The following is a 19,756-nucleotide window of genomic DNA, read 5'->3' on the forward strand; positions in this document are numbered from 1 at the left end:
GAAAGCAACAATAAAAGATAACAGAATTCCAATCAAATGCAATGATCAATATCTGTTCCAGAGGACAGATTTGGGGAGTATATTTTGTTCTTCTCTGGAGAGATGTGAACTATTAAGTAATTATATAGTTGTAATTGCTCTATATAGCAAGATCCTAACCTGAGAACTTGGATTAAAAATTTTTTTGATAATTTTTCAATATATTATGTTTCCTTTGCATTTTACTATATATATATATACATATATATATATATATATATATCTTATACATTTAAATATAAGATATAACATATTTAAAATCATTATTCTGAGATGGGGTCCATAGGTTTCACCAGATTACCAATGGGGTCCAGCACAAAAAAAAATTTAAGAACTGCTGTGTAGAGTAATTTTACTTAACTGATTGTGTTGTTATTCTATTTATAAGTTAGGATCGTTTGGATGGGACATTGGGAAATGACAGAGTTGTAAAAAAATGCATCAATAAAATGTAAAAGCTAATGTGACCTCTTGATGAAGGAAGAGCTAGGTAGATTATTTAGCATATTTATGTGACTAGTTATAAGAAGATAATATTCCTAAACCTTTTTCATAAATTAAAGGAGTCCCATCCCAAATTATCAATATAAATTGCTATGATGGGACCTGCTCTGATGCTTTCTGCAAGTGACCCCGTTGGGAGTGAAGCCTAGGCTTTATTATATAAAGATAAAAGTTGGCATTTGAAGGAAAAAATGGAAAGGAATCAACAATGATTAGAGTAAGCCCAGAAGGCATCTTAATTTTTGCATGGCTTATTTGCATTTGAAACACTGAGAATTCCTCTTTAGAGCATAGAGAATTTTATACATGTTAAATTGCTTTTCACTTGAAAGTTTTCCTAAATGTTTGGAAGATGATCAAATTTTAATTGGAGGACCTGTCTTCTTCCATCAGGTGTGGGGGTGTTGTGGCTTCCCGGTATGAGAGGCAACAGCTGATTCTAATAGCAGAAGGAGACAAAAATACAAGAAATTGAAAAAGAATCTTTATTTGCTCCACCATTTACCTAGAAGTCTAAGATGAGAATACAAAGGAGAAGATAATGTTAAAAGATGAAGCTCAGAATTAAGCCAAGTCACTGCTAAGGTTTGGAACCTTTGAAATTTAGAATGTTTTTGGCTTCTACTCAGTCCAGGATTTCCATGGATGTACTGAGATCTGTCTTAAAATGCACATTTCAGAATACCCGACCATCCTCAGAACATGTCACATGTATTCTCTGTGCTTCTGTTCACAGCAGTTTTACATTTAAAAATGTTTTCTCAGGATAGCTAGGTGGATAGAACCCTGGTCCTGGAGTCAGGAGGATCTGAGTTTAAATTTGATCTCAGATACTTACTAGTTGTATGACCTCGGACAAGTCACTTAGCCCCAGTGCCTCACCCCCCCTAAAAAAAAATATTCTGTTCACCTACTTCCCAGTTTCCTTCAAACCTCATTCCAAATGCCACTCCTTCCATGAAACCTCTCCTGACCCCCAGATAGAAGTGAACTCTTGGAGTTCTGTACTTGGTTGGTTTGTGCCTCTCTCGTGCATTTATAATACTCTCCTTTGTATGACGTGCATTGTTGTTATCTCTACATTTCCTATGAAAGACTATAATTTCTCTGAGGACAAGGACCATGTCTCAATTTTTTAATATCCTTCTGCATATAGGAAATATTCAATAAATGCTTGCTCAATTAAAGTAAAAGGGAAAATACTGATATACTTTAAAGAGAAATAATTTTATCTATTTACTTTTTACTCTCTTTGGAAATGTAGGTTATCTATAATTCCTAGAGATAATTAAGTGTATAAAAGTGTTGAACCTGGAGACAGAAAGACTAGTCTTTCTATTGCCCTCAGATATTTACTAGCTGTGTGACCCTAAACAAGGCACTTCCCCCTCAGTTTCCTCATGTGTTAAATGGAGACGTTAATAATACTTGCTTCCTACGATTGCTGCGAGAATAAAACAAGATAAATGTGCAAAGTTCTTTCAACCCTTAAAATGCAGTATAAATATTAGCTATTCTATGAGTTATTAAATTATTGAAGAATCATCAAAGGATCTTCCCTTAGATTCTCAAATTCAAGCATATTTGTACTTAATGAAATCTTTAGCTTTGCACTGATAAAGAATTTTAAATAACTGTCTCTATGCATTCATTCATCCATCTATCCATTCATCCATATATTCATATATCCATCTATCTTCCATTTATCAATCTACTGATCTGTCTCTATCAGTTAATTTCTGAGTACCATCTGTCTGCCTGTCTCTATCAGCTATCTGCCAATTACTATCAACTAAACATGTATCTACATATGTATCTATGTATATATGGATGTATGTCTATCAAACTATCCATCTACATATCCATCTCTAAATATGGCATCTTTAGTCTTGACCTATACTTTTTTTTAATTAGATTTTTGCAAGGCAATGGGGTTAAGTAGCTTGTCCAAGGCAGCACAGCTAGGTAATCACTAAGTGTCTGAGTTCAGATTTGAACTCAGGTCCTCCTGACTCCAGGGCCCGATGCTCTATCCACTGTGCCACCTAGCCACCCCTTGACCTATACTTTCAATGGCACAGGGAACTCAATATGTAAAGGCTTACTCCCACAATACAGATAGACAACTCTGTTGTACTGTTTTAAGAAAGTGTCCTAAGGCATTAGGATGTTAAGTGACCTGTTCATGATCACATAATTGGTGTGTAAGACTTAAACCCAAATCTTTCTAATTCCAAGACTGCTTCTTTTATCCACTAAACCATGTGGCCTCTCCAAATTCATATATTTTATACACACACACACACACAATATGTATTGGTTCTTGTCCTTCATTATTGACTAAAATGACATCACTATGTTTGAGACAAATTACAGTGTGTCCTACTGTGGTTAATCAGACCAATACAAGCTTGGAATGCTCTACCACAGGTTGGGCACAAATAGTCCATGTGAACACCTGGGGTGGGTACTCTAAACTTACTTATTGTCATGTTTCCTTTGAACTGTTTCCATTCTGCCTCCCTCATAGAGTGTAGTCCCCTCATTGATGAGGGCACACCACGCTGGGGGGTCCTGTGCCAGTGTCTCCCATGCTGTACAATCAATTCTAAAGTTCTTCAATGAGACCTTCAGGGTGTCTCAGTATGGCTTCTTCTGATCCCTCTGTGGGTGCTTTCCCTTTGTGAGTTCTTCAAAAAATACTTTTTTTGGCAAGTGTACATCTGATATTTTAACAATGTTTCCAGCCCATCGTAATTGTACTCTCTGTAGTAATGTTGGAATGCTAGGCAGTTAAGCCTGAGAAAGGATCTTAGAGTCTGGTATCTTCTGCCAGGTGATCTTCAGAATCTTCCTAAGGCATGGAAGTGATTCAGTTTCCTGACATGGTGCTGGTAGACTGACCGGGTTTCACTGGCATATAACAGTGAAGTCAGCACAACAGCACTGTAGACTTTTAGTTTGGTAGTCAGTCTAATACCTCTTCTCTCCCATACTTTCTTTCAGAGCCTCCCAAATCCTGAGCTAGCTCTGACAATGCAAGTGTCAACTTTATTGTCCATATGTACCTCCTTGGAAAGGACACTGCCAAGGTAAGAGAACTTGTCCACAGTACTCAAAACTTCCCCATGTGCAGTAACCAATGGTTTCACATATGGATGGTGTGGTGCCGGCTGATGGAGCACCTGGGTTTTCTTGGTGTTAATTGTTAGATCAAAATGAGCACAAGCAGTAGAGAATCAATCCATACTTTGTTGCATCTCAGCCTCAGAGGCTGCACTGAGTGTACAATCATCTGCAAACAGAAGATTGTGCACCATCACTCCCTTGGCTTTGGTCTTTAGAATTGATTGTACAGCATGGCAGACACTGGCATAGGACCACTCAGCGTGGCGTGCCCTCATCAGTGAGGGGATTGTGCTCTATGAGGGAGGCAGAATGGAAGCAGCTCAAAGGAAACATGACAATATGTAGCTTTAGAGTATCCACCCCAGGTGTTCACACTGGTCTGATCAACCACATTCGGACATACTGTAATCTGTCTCAAACATAATGATGTCATTTTAGTGTTCTTCAATAATGAAGGACATGAATCAACTAACCAACTTTTTATTGTAATATTCATGTAAATGAGAAATAAAGTCACCAAATCCAGATAAAATGGAGGACAAGCAAATGCCAATTGGATTAACAGTCCCCAAGATAGTGAGTATTTGGATAACCAAAATCCTCTTTAGCAAATTTAAAACATCATATAAGAATTGGTAATATTAATATTTTAAATATGTAATAGAATGTAATATGTAATATATAATAGAATCATAGATTCACAGATTTAGACCTGGAAGGTATGTACTAAGGTGGCAGATAGGTAGCATAGTAGGCAAAGATCAGAAAGACTTGAGTTCAGATCCTGTCTCAAATTGGTATAAATCATATAATCCTGGGCAAATCATTTAGCTTCTGGATGCCTCAGGTTCCTCATCTATACCAGAGAGATAATAATAGCACCTATCTCATAGCACCTTCACACAGTTAGTGTGAAAATCAAATACTTTAATATATGTGAAGAGCTTTGCAAACTTTAAAATCCTATAAAACATTAGCTATTATTGTTGACACTTTAGCTTTAGGTTGATGTTTGTCCTTCGATCTCAGAGAAGATCATGGTGGATGAAGGTGAAACCAATACAAACACATGAATTGCATTGTAGTGAGAGGATGCTGTGTTAAGTCACCAGCATCACTTTCTCCTCCAGAGCCATCTGGGTCCAGTGACCAGATATGAACCAGGTTACAAGCTATCTGGGACTTCACATCTTTTTTTGTTTGTTTGTTTGTTTTGTTTTGTTTTTTGCAAGGCAATGTGGTTAAGTGACTTGCCTAAGGTCACACAGCTAGGTAATTATTAAGTATCTGAGGTAGGATTTGAACTCAGATCCTCCTGACTCCAGGGCTAGTGCTCTATCCACTGTACCACTTAGCCACCCCAACTTCACATCTTTTATATAAAGCTAGAACTTGAACTTGACTTTACAGAGTAACCAGAGGAAGCCAACCTTCTCTAAAAGTAAAGCAAAGCAGAGTTCTTCTTGCTCTCTCTTGGGGCCATGCTGGTACAGTGGCATCCCTTTATGGTGGTCTTAGGTTTGAACCTAACCCATTTGTATCAAGTTATATTGTATGAAGAAGCTTTGGAGACATGATCTGACTTGTGGAATATCTAAATATGTCTAATAGACCCTTATGTTATATCTATATGTGTTGAACTAGAATTTGTATCTGTTTTTTCTTTGATGAATGAGTCCTTCAGATTCATTATATACATTCAATATTAGGAAGTAAGCATCCTTCTGGAAATTCTTTTTCCAACTGGGCTAGAGTTCCTTTAACCAGCATTATTATTGAGCCGAGGAATCTACATTAAAATGATATAAATAAAAATGTCCTGACCTCATGATGTTTTGAAGAGAGGGGAAAATGGAGGATCAACAATTAAGTAGTATTTTTTCTATACAATACTGGGTAGGTACCTGTGGTCGTCTTTTGTTCTTTACTTCATTACGTACTTTTCTTTTAATAACTTGATTGTCTCGAAAAGATTCAAAATAAGGGCTCTCTAAGAGCTCTGCACAAGTTAATCTATCTTCTGGATCCATCTTCAAGCAACTCTTTGGAAAAAAAGAAAGGAAAAAATGGAAAGTAAGAGAAGTCTCTGCTGCTGTTATTGTCTGCAGTCAATTAATTAATATTGATTAAATACTTTAGGCACTATACTAAGCTCTGGGGATCAAAAAAGAAAAAAAGACAGTCTCTGCCCTCAAAGAGCTTACAATCTAATAGAGATGACAACATGCAAACAAATACATACAAAGCAAGCCATATACAAGATAAAAAAGAAATAATCTTCAGATTGAAGGTACTGAAGTTAAGAAGAGGTGGGGAAGGCTCTATGCAAAAGATGGGACTTTAGTTAGGATTTAACCAGAACCAGGGAAGTCAGGAGATAAAGCTGAGAAAGGAGCTTAAAAGCAGTTCAGAATGTGGTAGAACAAAACATCTATTAGGAATGTTTTGCTTAGAACTGTAGATTTATTCTGTACTTATAAAATGAATGTACAACTTTCAGCCTAACTAAAACTAGACTTTGAGACAACTTCAAAATATTGACTTCAGAGTTAACAAAAGAAAACTGTTTAGTGAGTTTTTGTCTACTCATAGCATAGTTACATTACACTGCCTCAAAGTAAACAGTTTAAAGTAGAGGTTCTTGGGACAGCTGGGTGGCACAATGGATAGAGCGCTGGCACTCGGTCAGAAGTACCTGAGTTCAAATCCAACCTCAGATGCTTAATAATTGCCTAGCTGTGTGGCCTTGGGCAAGTCACTTAATCCTATTGCCTTAAATAAATATGATTTTTTTTAAAAAAGCAGAGGTTCTTTTAACAACAACCCATGGGAGCAGATGAGATGACCAAATAAGATATTATAGAAAGAAAAGACCCAGAAGAGTGTCTTGGAGGTACCCTCATGCTTAGAATTCATGACCTGGATAAAGAACAAACAAATGAGACAAAAGGAATGGTCAGAAAAGAGCAAAATGGAAAGAGAACAATATCACACAAGTCTAAAGTGGAGAGAGTCTCTATAAAAGGGTTCTATGACTAGATTTTAGAGAATCTATGGCCTTGGATTCGAGGGTAGGATGGGGATTACATTCTTATTTTCACTAACCTCGACTGAAATTTAGCATTTTCTTCAAATATATAAAAACACTATTCTGAGAAGGGGTCTATAAGCCTCACCAGACTGCCAAAGGGATCCAAGACACAAAATATCTTATGATTCCCTTGTTTCAGAATCTTTTCTTCCTTCTAACAATAGTGATAACTCACTTTTATATGACTGTAAGTTTTATAAACCCTGTGAGGTAGGTATTAACTTGAAACTAGAATCAGTTGATAAGTTCTTATAATAAGCAAAGTAAGGAGCGAGAAGATAAAAGCAAAAGCTGAACCTCTAGATTTGACTTTCAGGATGACTAGGTTCCTGTAGATGAAGTCTTCCATGATGAAAGATTTAGGTCTGACTCGGTTACAAGGATGAGAGTCTGAGCTCTGTTACCAGTCTTACTGATAACAGGCCCAGCCCTCTACCCACTGTACCACCTAGTAGTCAGCAATACTGTTGCCACGCCAATCTTGTGACCCAGTTCTAGTAACCGTTACTTGCCTTATTTCTTTTTTTTTTCCTTTAGGTTTTTGCAAGGCAATGGGGTTAAGTGGCTAAGTGTCTGAGGCCAGATTTGAGCTCAGGTAGTCCTGACTCCAGGACCATGCTCTATCCACTGTACCACCTAGCCACCCCACTTGCCTTATTTCTTCATCTTCATGTTCAATCCATTTTCAGTAATTAAGTCCCTGTCTTGTCCTGCTCTATGTCTTGGCTTCTCACCTCATACCAACTTGAGTTATGCAGCATTTAAATCAAGACTTTTCATGAACTAAAATTCTATGCTTGGGCCACAATCTCCACATCCCTGGATCTGTTTCCTGGCAACAGGCTAGTAGAATCACAGTTTCAATGACCTGCTGCCAAACCTTCCTATTATCAGCAATGTTCTCTCTATTGCCTACTGCTCCCATTCTTTTCTGAGGGGAGGGAAACAATTGAGTTAAGTGACTTGGCCAGGGTCACACATTGCTGCAGACCTACTCTTGGGAGGTTGGTCGTGTCTCTGTTTATATACTTCACCTCCATCAGCCACATATAAATTGGGGTGTCTGATGTGAATGGGAATCAGGTCCTGGGAACACAGTTCCTGTCTTCAAGAAGCTTACATTTTTCTGACAGCTTTAGTTTTGTTTCCTGAATTTTGAGGAAGTGCAAGAGGCTCCTAAGAACCATTTCTGTCTTCTTACCCTTTCCCTTGAGCAACCATGGAGTAGTGAGAGACTAGCTTGACCAATCAAGATTAGAATCAGTTAAAGATGAATCACTTCAGGGTCTTTTTGTTTCTCCTACTTCAAGTCCTATGTGTAACTCTTGAACTCCTATTGCCTAATTAACCTGCCTGACATCCAATTAATTTGCTATGATCTTGTTCCATTTTCAACTGGGGTCCTTAACCTTTTTTTTATGTCATGGACCCTTTTTTGCAGTCTGGTGAAGCCCATGGACCCCTTCTCACAAGAATGCTTTTAAATAATTGAAGGAAGAGTTAAATATCATTTAGAGGTTAGTAAAAATAAAAATGTAATATCTATCCAATCCAAGTTCATTGGACTCCCTGGAAGCTACCCTTGGGGGGTCTATAAGCCCTAGATTAAGAATCCTTTTCACATAGTCAGTTTTGGGGCATTTGAGTAGAACACAGATTAGAAAAACAGAACTTAAAGAATGCATTTAGGAATTGCTCAGTGTAAGTAGATTTAAAGGTTTATTCCTAGAAAATCTTGAATGATTTTCTAATATCTTCACAAAAAAATCCAAATTGGGAGGGGTGGGGGAAAAGCTTTCCAGTTTATGTAAAGAAAATCCTTCAAAAGACAAAATTTTGGGGGCAACTAGGTGGCACAGTGGATAGATCACCAGCCCTGGAGTCAGGAGTACCTGAGTTCAAATTCTGCCTCAGACACTTAATAATTACCTAGTTGTGTGGCCTTGGGGCAAGCCACTTAACTCTATTTGCTTTGCTAAAAAAAAAAAAACCCTAAAAGACAAAATTTTTGAATTGCCTCTAGCATGGTCCCACGGTCCTCACAAAATGTGGGGCAGGGGGAGAGTCCTGAGCAATCTGGGAATACCCTCCTCAGTTCTCCTGACACACAACTGTGACCCTCCATTATTTTTTGAGGCCAGATAGGACAACAGTTAGTGGTGGTGATAAAGTAATAGATGATTGGGTTCAGACAAGGTAAGGTCAAAGATGTGTGGCTAAAAACTGAAGACAGATGGAGATGGCAGGCACTAATGCAGATGGCTTTAGGCTCTGGCTGAAATATCCCTATGCCTGCCCATTTGGAAAAGGAGTGATTCTAATCAAAGCTGAAGTATGGTCATGGGCTTTTGTTCTTCAATCCTATTGCCACTTAACTTATTCCATCTTCTAAATGGAATTTACTGTAAAGTTTACTGTACCTAGTTATAATGGACTTCCTCCCTCCTGATACTTGATCTTCCTAGGAATTTTTGATATCTTTAATAGATAGGGTAAGGAAAGGGCATAAGCATTTATATAAGGGATTCTACAAATATTACCTCATTCCTTACAATAACCTTGGGAGGTAAGTGCCATTTGCACTCTAATTTTGCAGCCCAGGAAACTGAAGCAATGAGAAGTAGTAAGTACCTGAAATTGGATTTGAACTCAGGAAGATGAATCTTCCGGACTCTAGGCCCAGCGATCTCTACTTTACCTTCACAAACACAAAGCATGAAAATTGAGATGACACCCTTCAGATATGGTATCTGACCTCATAGGGATAGTGACAGATGGAGTCTGTGATTTCACTAGTATGGGCAAGCCCAGAAGAGAAAACTCCTCCTACCAATGCAGGTCATCATCTTCTCTGCAATTTTTTCTCTTCATTCCCTAGAGCATTTAGAGGTTAAATAGCAGGCCTGAGGTCACTCTGACTTTTTGTACTTCTAAATCATTTCTGTTTTTATGGATGGAATAAGGGTGAGTGGAATGAGTTTTTCATTTAGTCTCCTTTCAGATATAGAACCTTGCAGCAGAATGGCCAATCAGAGGCAGATGAAAGCCAAAGCCCCTGAAACAAGACAAAGGGACAGAAGAAGTAGCTTAACCAAAACTAGTGAGCAAAAAACCAGGCATGATCAGGGTTCTCAAATGGAAGTAAAGAAATTACAGAAGTAGCAAACCTTCACTTTGATCAACTCAGTCCTCTGTCTTTTGAAGCCCATTTATGCTAGAGAAGTGGAAGTGTCTGTGTTTCTGATATCCAGGAGTCACAATGTTAAGTCAACAACTTTGACAAGGTTTTCTCCAAGATGATTAATGATCTCTAAATTGGCAAATCCAATGTTTTTTGTTCCTAAATACTCATAGCCTCTCGGCAGCCTTTGACACTGCAAATTACTTTCTTCCAGATACACTCTCCTCTCTAGGTTTTTAGACTCTGGCCTCTTCTCTTTCCTGGTTCTCCTATCTGTGTGACCTCTTTTGCTGGGTCTTCACATATGTAACGGTCAGTAATAGGGGGTATCTTCCCCAACACTCTGACTTTAATCATCTTTTCTTTCTATACTATAGGTTCCCAAATTAGAGGTCTATGAATAGATTTCAAGAAGTCTCTGAACTTGCAGGGGAAAATACAGACAGACTGAGATATATTTATGTACTTTCAAGCTATGTATATATCTATATCTATAAATCTACTAACCTCTAGTGGAAATTTTCTTGAATCCATTTAAAAACATTATTCTGAGAAGAGAGATTATATAGACTTTATCAGATTGCCAAAGAGGACCATGACAAACAAAAAAATGACCCTTCTCTATATTATCCCACTTGGAGATCTCATCAGCTCCTTATGAATTCAATTTTCACTTCCAGGCAGATGATTCTCAGATCTATATATCTGACACTAATCTTTCTCCTGAACTCTAATCCCATATCATAACTATCCTCTTGAATATCTCAAATTGAATGTCCTATAGGTATCCCCAACTCAATATATGCAAAACAGAACTCATTATCTTTTCCCTAAACTCTCTCCTCTTCCCAGCTTTCTATTACTGCCAAGGGAACATTCAACTTCCTAGTCACCTATTTTTAAAATCTCAATGTCATCCTTAGTTCCTTACTTGCATTTACACAATATCTCTCATGCCATCTTCTCTGCCTTCACAAACAATCATTCTTATGGAGAATGATTTCATACAAGCCTTTATCACCATTTGATTAGACTATTGTCATAGATTTCTCATAATCTCTCTGCCTAAAGTCCCTCCCCATTCTCTACTCACTGCCAAAGTGATTTTCCTAAAGTACAAATCTGACCATATTTCTCCTTTCCTCAACAAATTCAAAAAAATCATATGGCTCTCCTTCACTCTCAGGATCAAATAAGTCCTCCGTTAGCAGTTAAAACTCTTTGCACCTTGGCCCCTTCCTTCCTTCCTTTCTTGTCTTCTTACTCTTTCCTGCCATTCACATACTAGAATCTAGCTATGCTAATCTACTTGCTATCCCTGAAGCAAGACGGTCCATCTCCCAACTGGACTTTTGCATTGGCTGCCCCCATGCTGGAAATTTCTCCCTTTTTTCCTCTGTCTCCTTACTTTCCTGGCTTCCTTCATGACTCAACTCAAATTCCACCTTCTATAGCAAAGAAGAACATTGTTCTCCTCCATTAGATTGCAATCCATGAGGGCACAGACTATTTTTACCTTCTAACCTTAACACTTAGCACAGTCCTGGATCATAGTAAGCACTTAATAAATGCTGGTTAATTAGCTGGCTAAATGTGACAAGGCATCCCTGTGTTCTTGTGATAAGACTGAACTGTCTTCTCCCCTTGTACTGACTACCACCTTTGGCAGCCTCAGTGTTTTGAACAATATCTTTTGGGAAAGACTATGATCAGCATTGGGAAAAATTGTGATATTTGGGCATCATAACTGAAAGCATTTGAGCTTTCATTAAGAATGTCAGAAGTTGGGGCAGCTAGGTGGCATAGTGGATAAAGCACGGGCCCTGGAGTCAGGAGTATCTGGGTTCAAATCTGGTCTCAGACCCTTAATAATTACCTAGCTGTGTGGCCTTGGGTAAGCCACTTAACCCCATTTGCCTTAAAAAAAACCTAAAAAAAAAAAAGAATGATAGAAGTTGGGGTGGCCAGGTGGTGCAGTGGATAAAGCACCGGCCTTGGAGTCAATAGTACCTGAGTTCAAATCCGGCCTCAGACACTTAATAATTACCTAGCTGTGTGGCCTTGGGCAAGCCACTTAACCCCATTTGCCTTACAAAAAAAAACCCCTAAAAAAAGTCAGAAGTTGGGTGGCTATATGGCACAGTGGATAGAGCACCAGCCCTGGAGTCAGGAGTACCTGAGTTCAAATTCAACCCCAGACACTTAATAATTCCCTAGCTGTGTGGCCTTGCACAAGCCACTTAACCCCATTGCCTTGCAAAAAGCCTAAAAAAAAATGTCAGAAGTAAAGCCAGAAGTCAGAAATTCAGGGTAACATTTGAATCAGAGTAAAGAGATCTGACATTCTGTGGTTGAAGGTCTATTTGAAATGAAGAAGAGACAGGATTATTATCATCCCTTCACTTATTTACTTAACTCTTGATGCAAGAGCATATTATATTGAAAAATATACACGTTTAGGGGCAGTTAGGTAGCACAGTGGATAGAGAACTGGCCCTGGAGTCAGAAGAGACCCTGAGTTCAAATCTGGCTTCAGACACTTAATAATTGCCTAGCTGTGTGAACTTGGGCAAGTCACTTAACCCCATTGCCTTAAATAAATAAAATTTTTAAAAATTAAAATAAAAAGTATACATGTTTTCTGCAAGTTTTATTTGTTATTCAGTTGTTTTAGGGTTATTTATAGGTTAGGAAGAAACTAACATAAATTGCAGCTATAATAGATCCCTTGCAAATTCATATTTTTTTTTTGCAAGGCAATGGGGTTAAGCGACTTGCCCAAGGCCACACAGCTAGGTAATTACTAAGTGTCTGAGACTGGATTTGAACTCAAATACTCCTGACTCCACGGCCGGTGCTCTATCCACTGTGCCACCTAGCTGCCCGCAAATTCATATCTTGACCCAAATTTGGCCCAAAATATTCAGCATTGAGATGAAAGGAAAAAAAAATTTTTCAACACCAAAAGAGTTAAGATGAGTGACCCCCATTTAATGAAGCCATTGCTAAGAATTCTTGTGCCTGAGGCAGATTCAGTTGAAGGAGTGCCATCTTGTTGGAAGTAGGATGATCTGACTCTGAGATTGAATCCTGCCCTCACCAACTTGCTAGTCATGTGTCTCTGAGCAAGTCTTTAACTTTTCGGTCTCAATTCATCTGTTAAATGAGGGGATTGCATTGGATGACTGTTAAGATTCTGAATCCAAATTTTAAATAATTTATGAGTTTGATCTGCACCCCAGAGGAGTAGAAAAATGGGAAGACTGAATTCTGAAAGATGTGTACCATATCTGATGGGACCAGAGGGTGATGATGAGTGCTGCCCAGGACTACAGAGTGTGTGGTCACCAAAGGGAAGAAGGGATAATATATAATATAATATTATAACAATATAAGAATATAAGAATAACTCTAGATGTTGAAAAACCCTGCTTGTCCTATGCTGGCTATAACTGTCTTTTGATGAAGTTATGAATCATTAATTGTGGTTCACATTAAGAATCCTGACTTAATAATAATGTCTCAGTGCCTCTGAGGACAGGGAATCATTTTCATGTCAAAGGTTGTTTGATACCCATATCATGTAGAAAGTTCCCATTTTCTGCCCTGACAGCAAAAACCAGGGGATTAATAAATATTTATTAATCAATGCTTAATGAGTGTTTAGTAAATGATTGACTGATGGGTTCTAGCTGATTAGCCAGGAATTAACCTCATTTTCTCCAGTGGATAAATGAATTTTTTGGGTTCCCTGACTCTCCTGGACTAGAAACTTGGGGATGCAAACTTGGGGATGAGTTCCTGAGATGACGTGACTCTGTTTTTCTCATTTTTTTTATTATTGACTTTAGTTTCACTAATTCTGAACTATCTCCACTTTCTTTTGATAGAATTCTGATTTCCACCTCAATTTATTTGAATAAAGCAGTCTTTACAACAATTTCTCATCCTGTTGAATAACCATTTCATCTATAAAAGGTATATCTTATTCAAAAGAAATGCAACAGCATAAAAAGAAGTGCCAGAGGAGCATTGCATATGAAGAAAACTCTGGAATTCAGGAACTAGAGGCAGGGGGGGGGGGGGTATGATAGATAGTAAGACAGCACCTAACTGCCCTTGATCACCTGCAAGTCACCAGGCCTTCAAGAACTTAATTAGGGTACAAAAAAGAAGGGACAGATATGATTGCCATTATGGAGGAGAGCAAATACTGTCCTAATTTTTTTTTAAAAAAAGGAAATTACATGGAATCTACTAACTAGAGGACAGTGAGCTTGACTTCCTGATAAAATTCTAGAGATATTTTTAAAAGGGTGATTACTTAATATATAGAAAAGAAAATCTAATCACAAAGAGTCAAAATGACTTCTTTTTAAAATTTTTCCCCCAATATGACTTCAAGAAGAGATCATTCAAGGTTAACTTTCTCTTTCTGACAGGTAGATTATTAGCATTAAGGGCAGGGGTTATCATTATGCCTTTGTATCTCCAATGGCTAATATATACTGGTGGGTAGTAAGTTCTTCATGTTAATTGAACTGGATAGAATCAGAGGAGTATTATAAATTCAGTTTACCTTGAGTTTAGTAAAACATTTGTCAAAGTCAGGTGTCCTCTTGGAAAACTTGAAAAGATATGAGATTTGTAACTGGTTGGATAGCTAAAGAAAATTCAATACGAAATTGAAAGGAGAGCTCCTGTGGAGAGTTCCAGAAATCTGTGCTTGGTCATTTACTTACTATTTAATATTTTTATCAGTAACTTGGATAAAGGCATACTTATCAAAATGGTAAATGATATAATGCAGAGAGGCATGACCAATATATTAAAAGAGAATTAAGATTCCAAAAGATCTTCACAGGCTAGAATACTGGGCCACAGATAATAAAATGTAGTTTAACAACAATAAATGAAAAGTCTTACACTTGGTTTAAAAAATCAGCTTCATTAGTAGAAGATGTGGCAAGTGTGGCTAGGCAGTAGTGGTATGTCTGAAAATGATGGAGTATTAGTGAACTGCAAGTTCATTATGAGTTAACAGATGAAATCCAGGCTCGTCATGGTGCTAAATCTGCTCTTTCCAAAGTTTCTTGCCAACTAACTGGCAAATCTCATGATCTTTTATCAGTCTTGATCCTCCTTGACCTTTAAGCAGTATATGGCACTATCAATTATGCTCTTCTCAGGGCAACTGTCTCCTCTCTAGGTTTTCATGGTATTCCTCTCTTGGATCTTCTCCTACCTGTCTGGTCACTCCTTCTGTCTTCTAGTTCTTCATCCATGTCAAAATATGCTTTGTCCTGGGTCCTCTTTTCTTTTCACACTATATTATCTTTCTTTGTGATCTAAGTAACTCCCATGGGTTCAATGATCATCTCTTTAAATATCTCTATATATCCAATCCTGGACTGTCTGTTGAGCAATGGTCACATATCTCCAATTGCCTCCTGAATATCTTGAAGTGGATGTCCCAGAGAGATAGAATATATCCAAAACAGAATTCATTACTTTTTCTCCCTACCACTATTCTCTCAGTGATTCAAACTCATAACCTCAAATCCACTGCTAAATCTCATCACTTGGGGCAGCTAGGTGGTGCAGTGGATAGAGCACCAGCCCTGGAGTCAGAAGTACCTGAGTTCAAATCCAGCCTCAGACACTTAATAGTTGCCTAGCTGTGTGGCTTTGGGCAAGCCACTTAACCCCATTGCCTTGAAAAAAAAAATCTAAAAAATGCCTAAATCTCATCACTTTAACCTTCACAACACACCTTGCATAGTCTCCTATCCTTGTTCCTCTGCTGAACTACTGAAATAACCTCCTAACCCGTCACCCTGCATCAAGTCTTTCCCTACTCCAATTCAGAGTCCACACAGCTACCAAATTAATATCCCAAAGCACATATCTGAGCATATCACTCCCTTCAAAAAAAATCTAACATTCCATGATAAAATACAAACTCTTCAAACTAACATTTAAAATCCTCTACAATCCTATTCCCACCTACCTTTCTAGACATTTCAAAGTATCTTCCAACACACCCTCTGAGTTCCTTTTAATTAACAAGTCATTTCCAATCTCTGTATTGTGCTTTAGGTGGAATGCATTCCCTTCTCACCTCTCCAAGGAAAATCCTGAGCTTCCTTCTTCACTTAGTTCATGTACCCTCCCCTACAGGAAGAAAAGTTTTTCATTCCTCCCAGTTGTTGTCATACACCATCTCCCTTCTAAAATACTCTTTATTTACTTATCAGCATATAGGCTGTAATCTAACAGTTTTAGAGGCAAGGAGGTGGACATTGTAGTTCTTCATAAAATATGCTATTGAATCTATCAGTTCCAGAAATACGGGAACCTAAAGTACCTTCATGAAGTTCATAGTCACTGGAGGAGTCTCAGGAAATTTTTCCTCAAGAGTTTCCTAGAGGAAAAACAAAAGAAATATCAATGATCTTACCATAATTGTGCATAGCTGAATTTATAAGGATTCTTGATTGATAGCACTTATTACACTCGTGCTACAGATAACAAAAGGCTTTTATTTTTTTGATTTACAAAATTCATATCTGTTTATATTAGAGTACATTGTACTGGAAGGCATTTATTTAACTTGATTTTTTTTGTTTTCTAGCTCTCTAATTACACTGCTGGTTCATTAAATGATTCTGGGTTAATGTGGGCTTCAATTTCCTCAACTCTAAGGGAATAATGATTCTGTAACATGAGATACTGAGTTCAAATCTAGTTACAGAAGCTTACTAGTTGCCAGGACATGTCATTTAGCTGCTCTCTGCCTCAGTTTCTCCATCTGTAAAATGAAGATAATACCAAAATCTAGCTCTATAATGATAGCACTGGCTTACAATTTACACAACACTTCATAGTTACTAAATCCTTTAAATACAGATCTCATTTGAGGTTCATAACTGCTCTGTGAAACAGACTGGAATGATATATTATTCTTATTTTATAAATGGGGAAACCAAGATTCAGAAAGGTTCTCCTTTAAGTATCACATTCCCTAATTGGAATTTTTGTCAGAAGCACTATTAAAATATTTGGAATATAATATTATCATGATATTATGTCAACCAAAAGTGTCACTTTTTTCTATCAAATAATCAGAACAAGTTAAGCAAAAACAATCCATTCTGGGTGTCCACAAACTTGGGTCATTGTCTGGACATTTGTTCCAAAGGATGCTTTATTGGCCTCACCGAGAGACCTAGATCTTTAGTTTCTTGGTAAGAGAGGTCACAAGCTATGATGGAAAGAATACTTGTCTTAGAGGTAAAAGACCTGAGTTCAGTTCCTGCCTGTCACTTATTAGATGTCACTCTGGGCAAATCATTTCATCTCTCTAAGACTCAGATTCCTCATTTGAGAAAAGGCATTGTCTTGCCTTCCCTATCCCACAAAGTTGTGAGGGTCACATGATCAATTATACATAATCATTCCTGTTTACACATTATATTACAATGAACTTTGGAACTAAAAGCAGTGTTGTCAATGGGATAAGGACTGGCTGTTTTAATCCATCGACAGAAGAACTGAAATCCCTTCTGTCAGTACAAATTGGCACCTTCTCTGAGACTGTAGTCTGAGAGAGCTGCCTGGAGCTTTCAGGGACTATGTAATTTGTCTATGATTCACAGTCAGTAAATATTAGAGGTCAGGGATGAACAAGGGTCTTCCTAGCTCAGAAGCCAACTCTCCATCCTTTATGGAAGGCTGTCTCCTATATTTTAGAAATGTAAGTTATAATAATTACTATTTAGAACTTCATGAAAAAATTCTTGGTTTTTTTTGGAGGCAATTGGGGTTAAGTGACTTTTTACCCAGAGTCATACAGGTTTGTCTGAGACTGGATTTGATCACAGGTCCTCCAGATTCTAGGAATGGTGCCCTATTCGTTGCTGCACCCTAGCTGTCCCCTAATGCAAACATTCTTAACTGAGTCATATTTTTAAAACAAAAAGCCATTCCCCACTTGACAAATGGTCAAAGGATATGCAAAGGCAATTTACAGATGAGGAGATCAAAGCAATCCATAGCCATATGAAAAAATGCTCTAAATCATTAATTATTAGAGAAATGCAAATTAAAGCTTCTCTGAGGTACTACCTCATACCTCTCAGATTGGCCAGTATGACCAGGAAGGATAATGATCATTGTTGGAAGGGATGTGGGAAATCTGGGACACTATTACACTGTTGGTGGAGCTGTGAACTCATCCAACCCTTCTGGAGAGCTTTTTGGAACTATGCCCAAAGGGCAACAAAAATGTGCATACCCTTTGACCCAGCAATACCACTACTGGGTCTATACCCTGAAGAGATGAGGAAAAAGGGTAAAAACATTACTTGTACAAAAATATTTATAGCAGCCCTGTTTGTGGTGGCAAAGAATTGGAAATCCAGTAAATGTCCTTCAATTGGGGAATGGCTTAGCAAACTGTGATATATGTATGTCATGGAACACTATTGTTCTATTAGAAACCAGGAGGGACGGGATTTCAGGGAAACCTGGAGGGATTTGCATGAACTGATGCTGAGTGAGATGAGCAGAACCAGAAAAACGCTGTACACCCTAACAGCAACATGGGAGTGATGTTCAACCTTGAAGGACTTGCTCATTCCATCAGTGCAACAATTGGGAACAATTTTGGGCTGTCTGCAAAGGAGAGTACCATCTGTATCCAGATAAATTGCTGTAGAGTTTGAACAAAGTACAAGGACTATTCCCTTTAATTTGGAAAAAAAAAACCAGATATCTTGATGATCTGATTACCTCTGAGAATTCTGTTCTCTTTAAGGATATGATTTCTCTCTCATCACACCCAGTTTGGATCAAGGTACAACATGGAAACAAAGTAAAGACTGACTGAGTGCTATCTGTGGGGTGGGGGTGGGGGGAGGGAAGCGAAGCAAGATTGGGAGAAAATTGTAAAACTCAAATAATATCTTTAATAAAAAAAATGTGATTGATCTGTAGTTATGAGACCAGATTTGTATCAGTTTTGAAAGTGAATGAATTGAAATTGAAAGAATGAAGTTAAACATTTCCCCCATATCTGGAGTACTCTAGTCAATCATATGGCTTCTGAATAGAGGTGTTATCCTTTTCTGGCAAGTCCTTTCCACAGGCAAATTCCAAACCATCTGTGGTTTAAAGCAACCATCAAACTTAAATGTGCAAGAAAACAGAAAATCAATGTCAAAAAGACAGCTTATTGTGTTGTACTCACTCCAGTATCCTCTATCAGGACAACTGAAAAAATTTAGAGAGGCTCCCCATGGATTTTTATCTGATGAATGCACAGCTTGCAATTTTGTTAAATAATCATTTATATGCCATAGTAAGAAAACTTTAGTGGAGAAGACATTTATTTTCTTATTAAAAGCGTTATTTCCCCTAAAGAGAATAAAACAGCCCGGGGAAATACAGACAACTGTTTTCTCTGATAACTATTTTAAAATGTTTGATGAAGTTTGTTAAAAAAAGTTTTTTCTTTCTTTCTGTTTTTAAAAAGGAAAAATAATTTTTATCTGGATGTAAAAATTGGAAAGTGTCAAAGATCTATATTCTAAAAATCCATCACAGAGCAGCCAAATATATTAGTGGAAGAGAAGCAATAAGAACTAGTGGATACAATAGTGGGTAAAATTCCAGAGTCAAGATTTAGGGGAAGTGACTCTCATGGGGCATCTTGGTAACACAGAGTGATTCACTTGGATTCAGACTCTATAGACAAAGTTTTTGTGTTGGCCACCAACCAGGTATATTGCTAACTTCTTACATTACCTGGA

At 37.8% G+C, this 19,756-nt stretch overlaps 1 protein-coding gene across 3 annotated transcripts in view; it reads right to left on the bottom strand.

Annotated features, from left to right (window-relative positions):
* Positions 1-825: 825 nt before the first annotated feature.
* CDKL4 (cyclin dependent kinase like 4) overlaps positions 826-19,756 on the bottom strand; it is a 65,542-nt gene continuing 46,611 nt past the window's right edge. For all 3 annotated transcript variants that reach the window (XM_074204341.1, XM_074204347.1, XM_074204333.1), the window contains exons 9-11: positions 16,312-16,368; positions 5,577-5,714; positions 826-982 (exon numbers count right to left, since the gene is read on the bottom strand). In XM_074204341.1, the coding sequence (XP_074060442.1) occupies positions 881-982; positions 5,577-5,714; positions 16,312-16,368 (297 nt within the window). In that variant the 3' untranslated portion in view covers positions 826-880. The remainder of the gene's footprint in view (positions 983-5,576; positions 5,715-16,311; positions 16,369-19,756) is intronic.

Source organism: Macrotis lagotis, chromosome 1, assembly GCF_037893015.1.
Source record: "Macrotis lagotis isolate mMagLag1 chromosome 1, bilby.v1.9.chrom.fasta, whole genome shotgun sequence".
Lineage (NCBI taxonomy): Eukaryota > Metazoa > Chordata > Mammalia > Peramelemorphia > Peramelidae > Macrotis > Macrotis lagotis.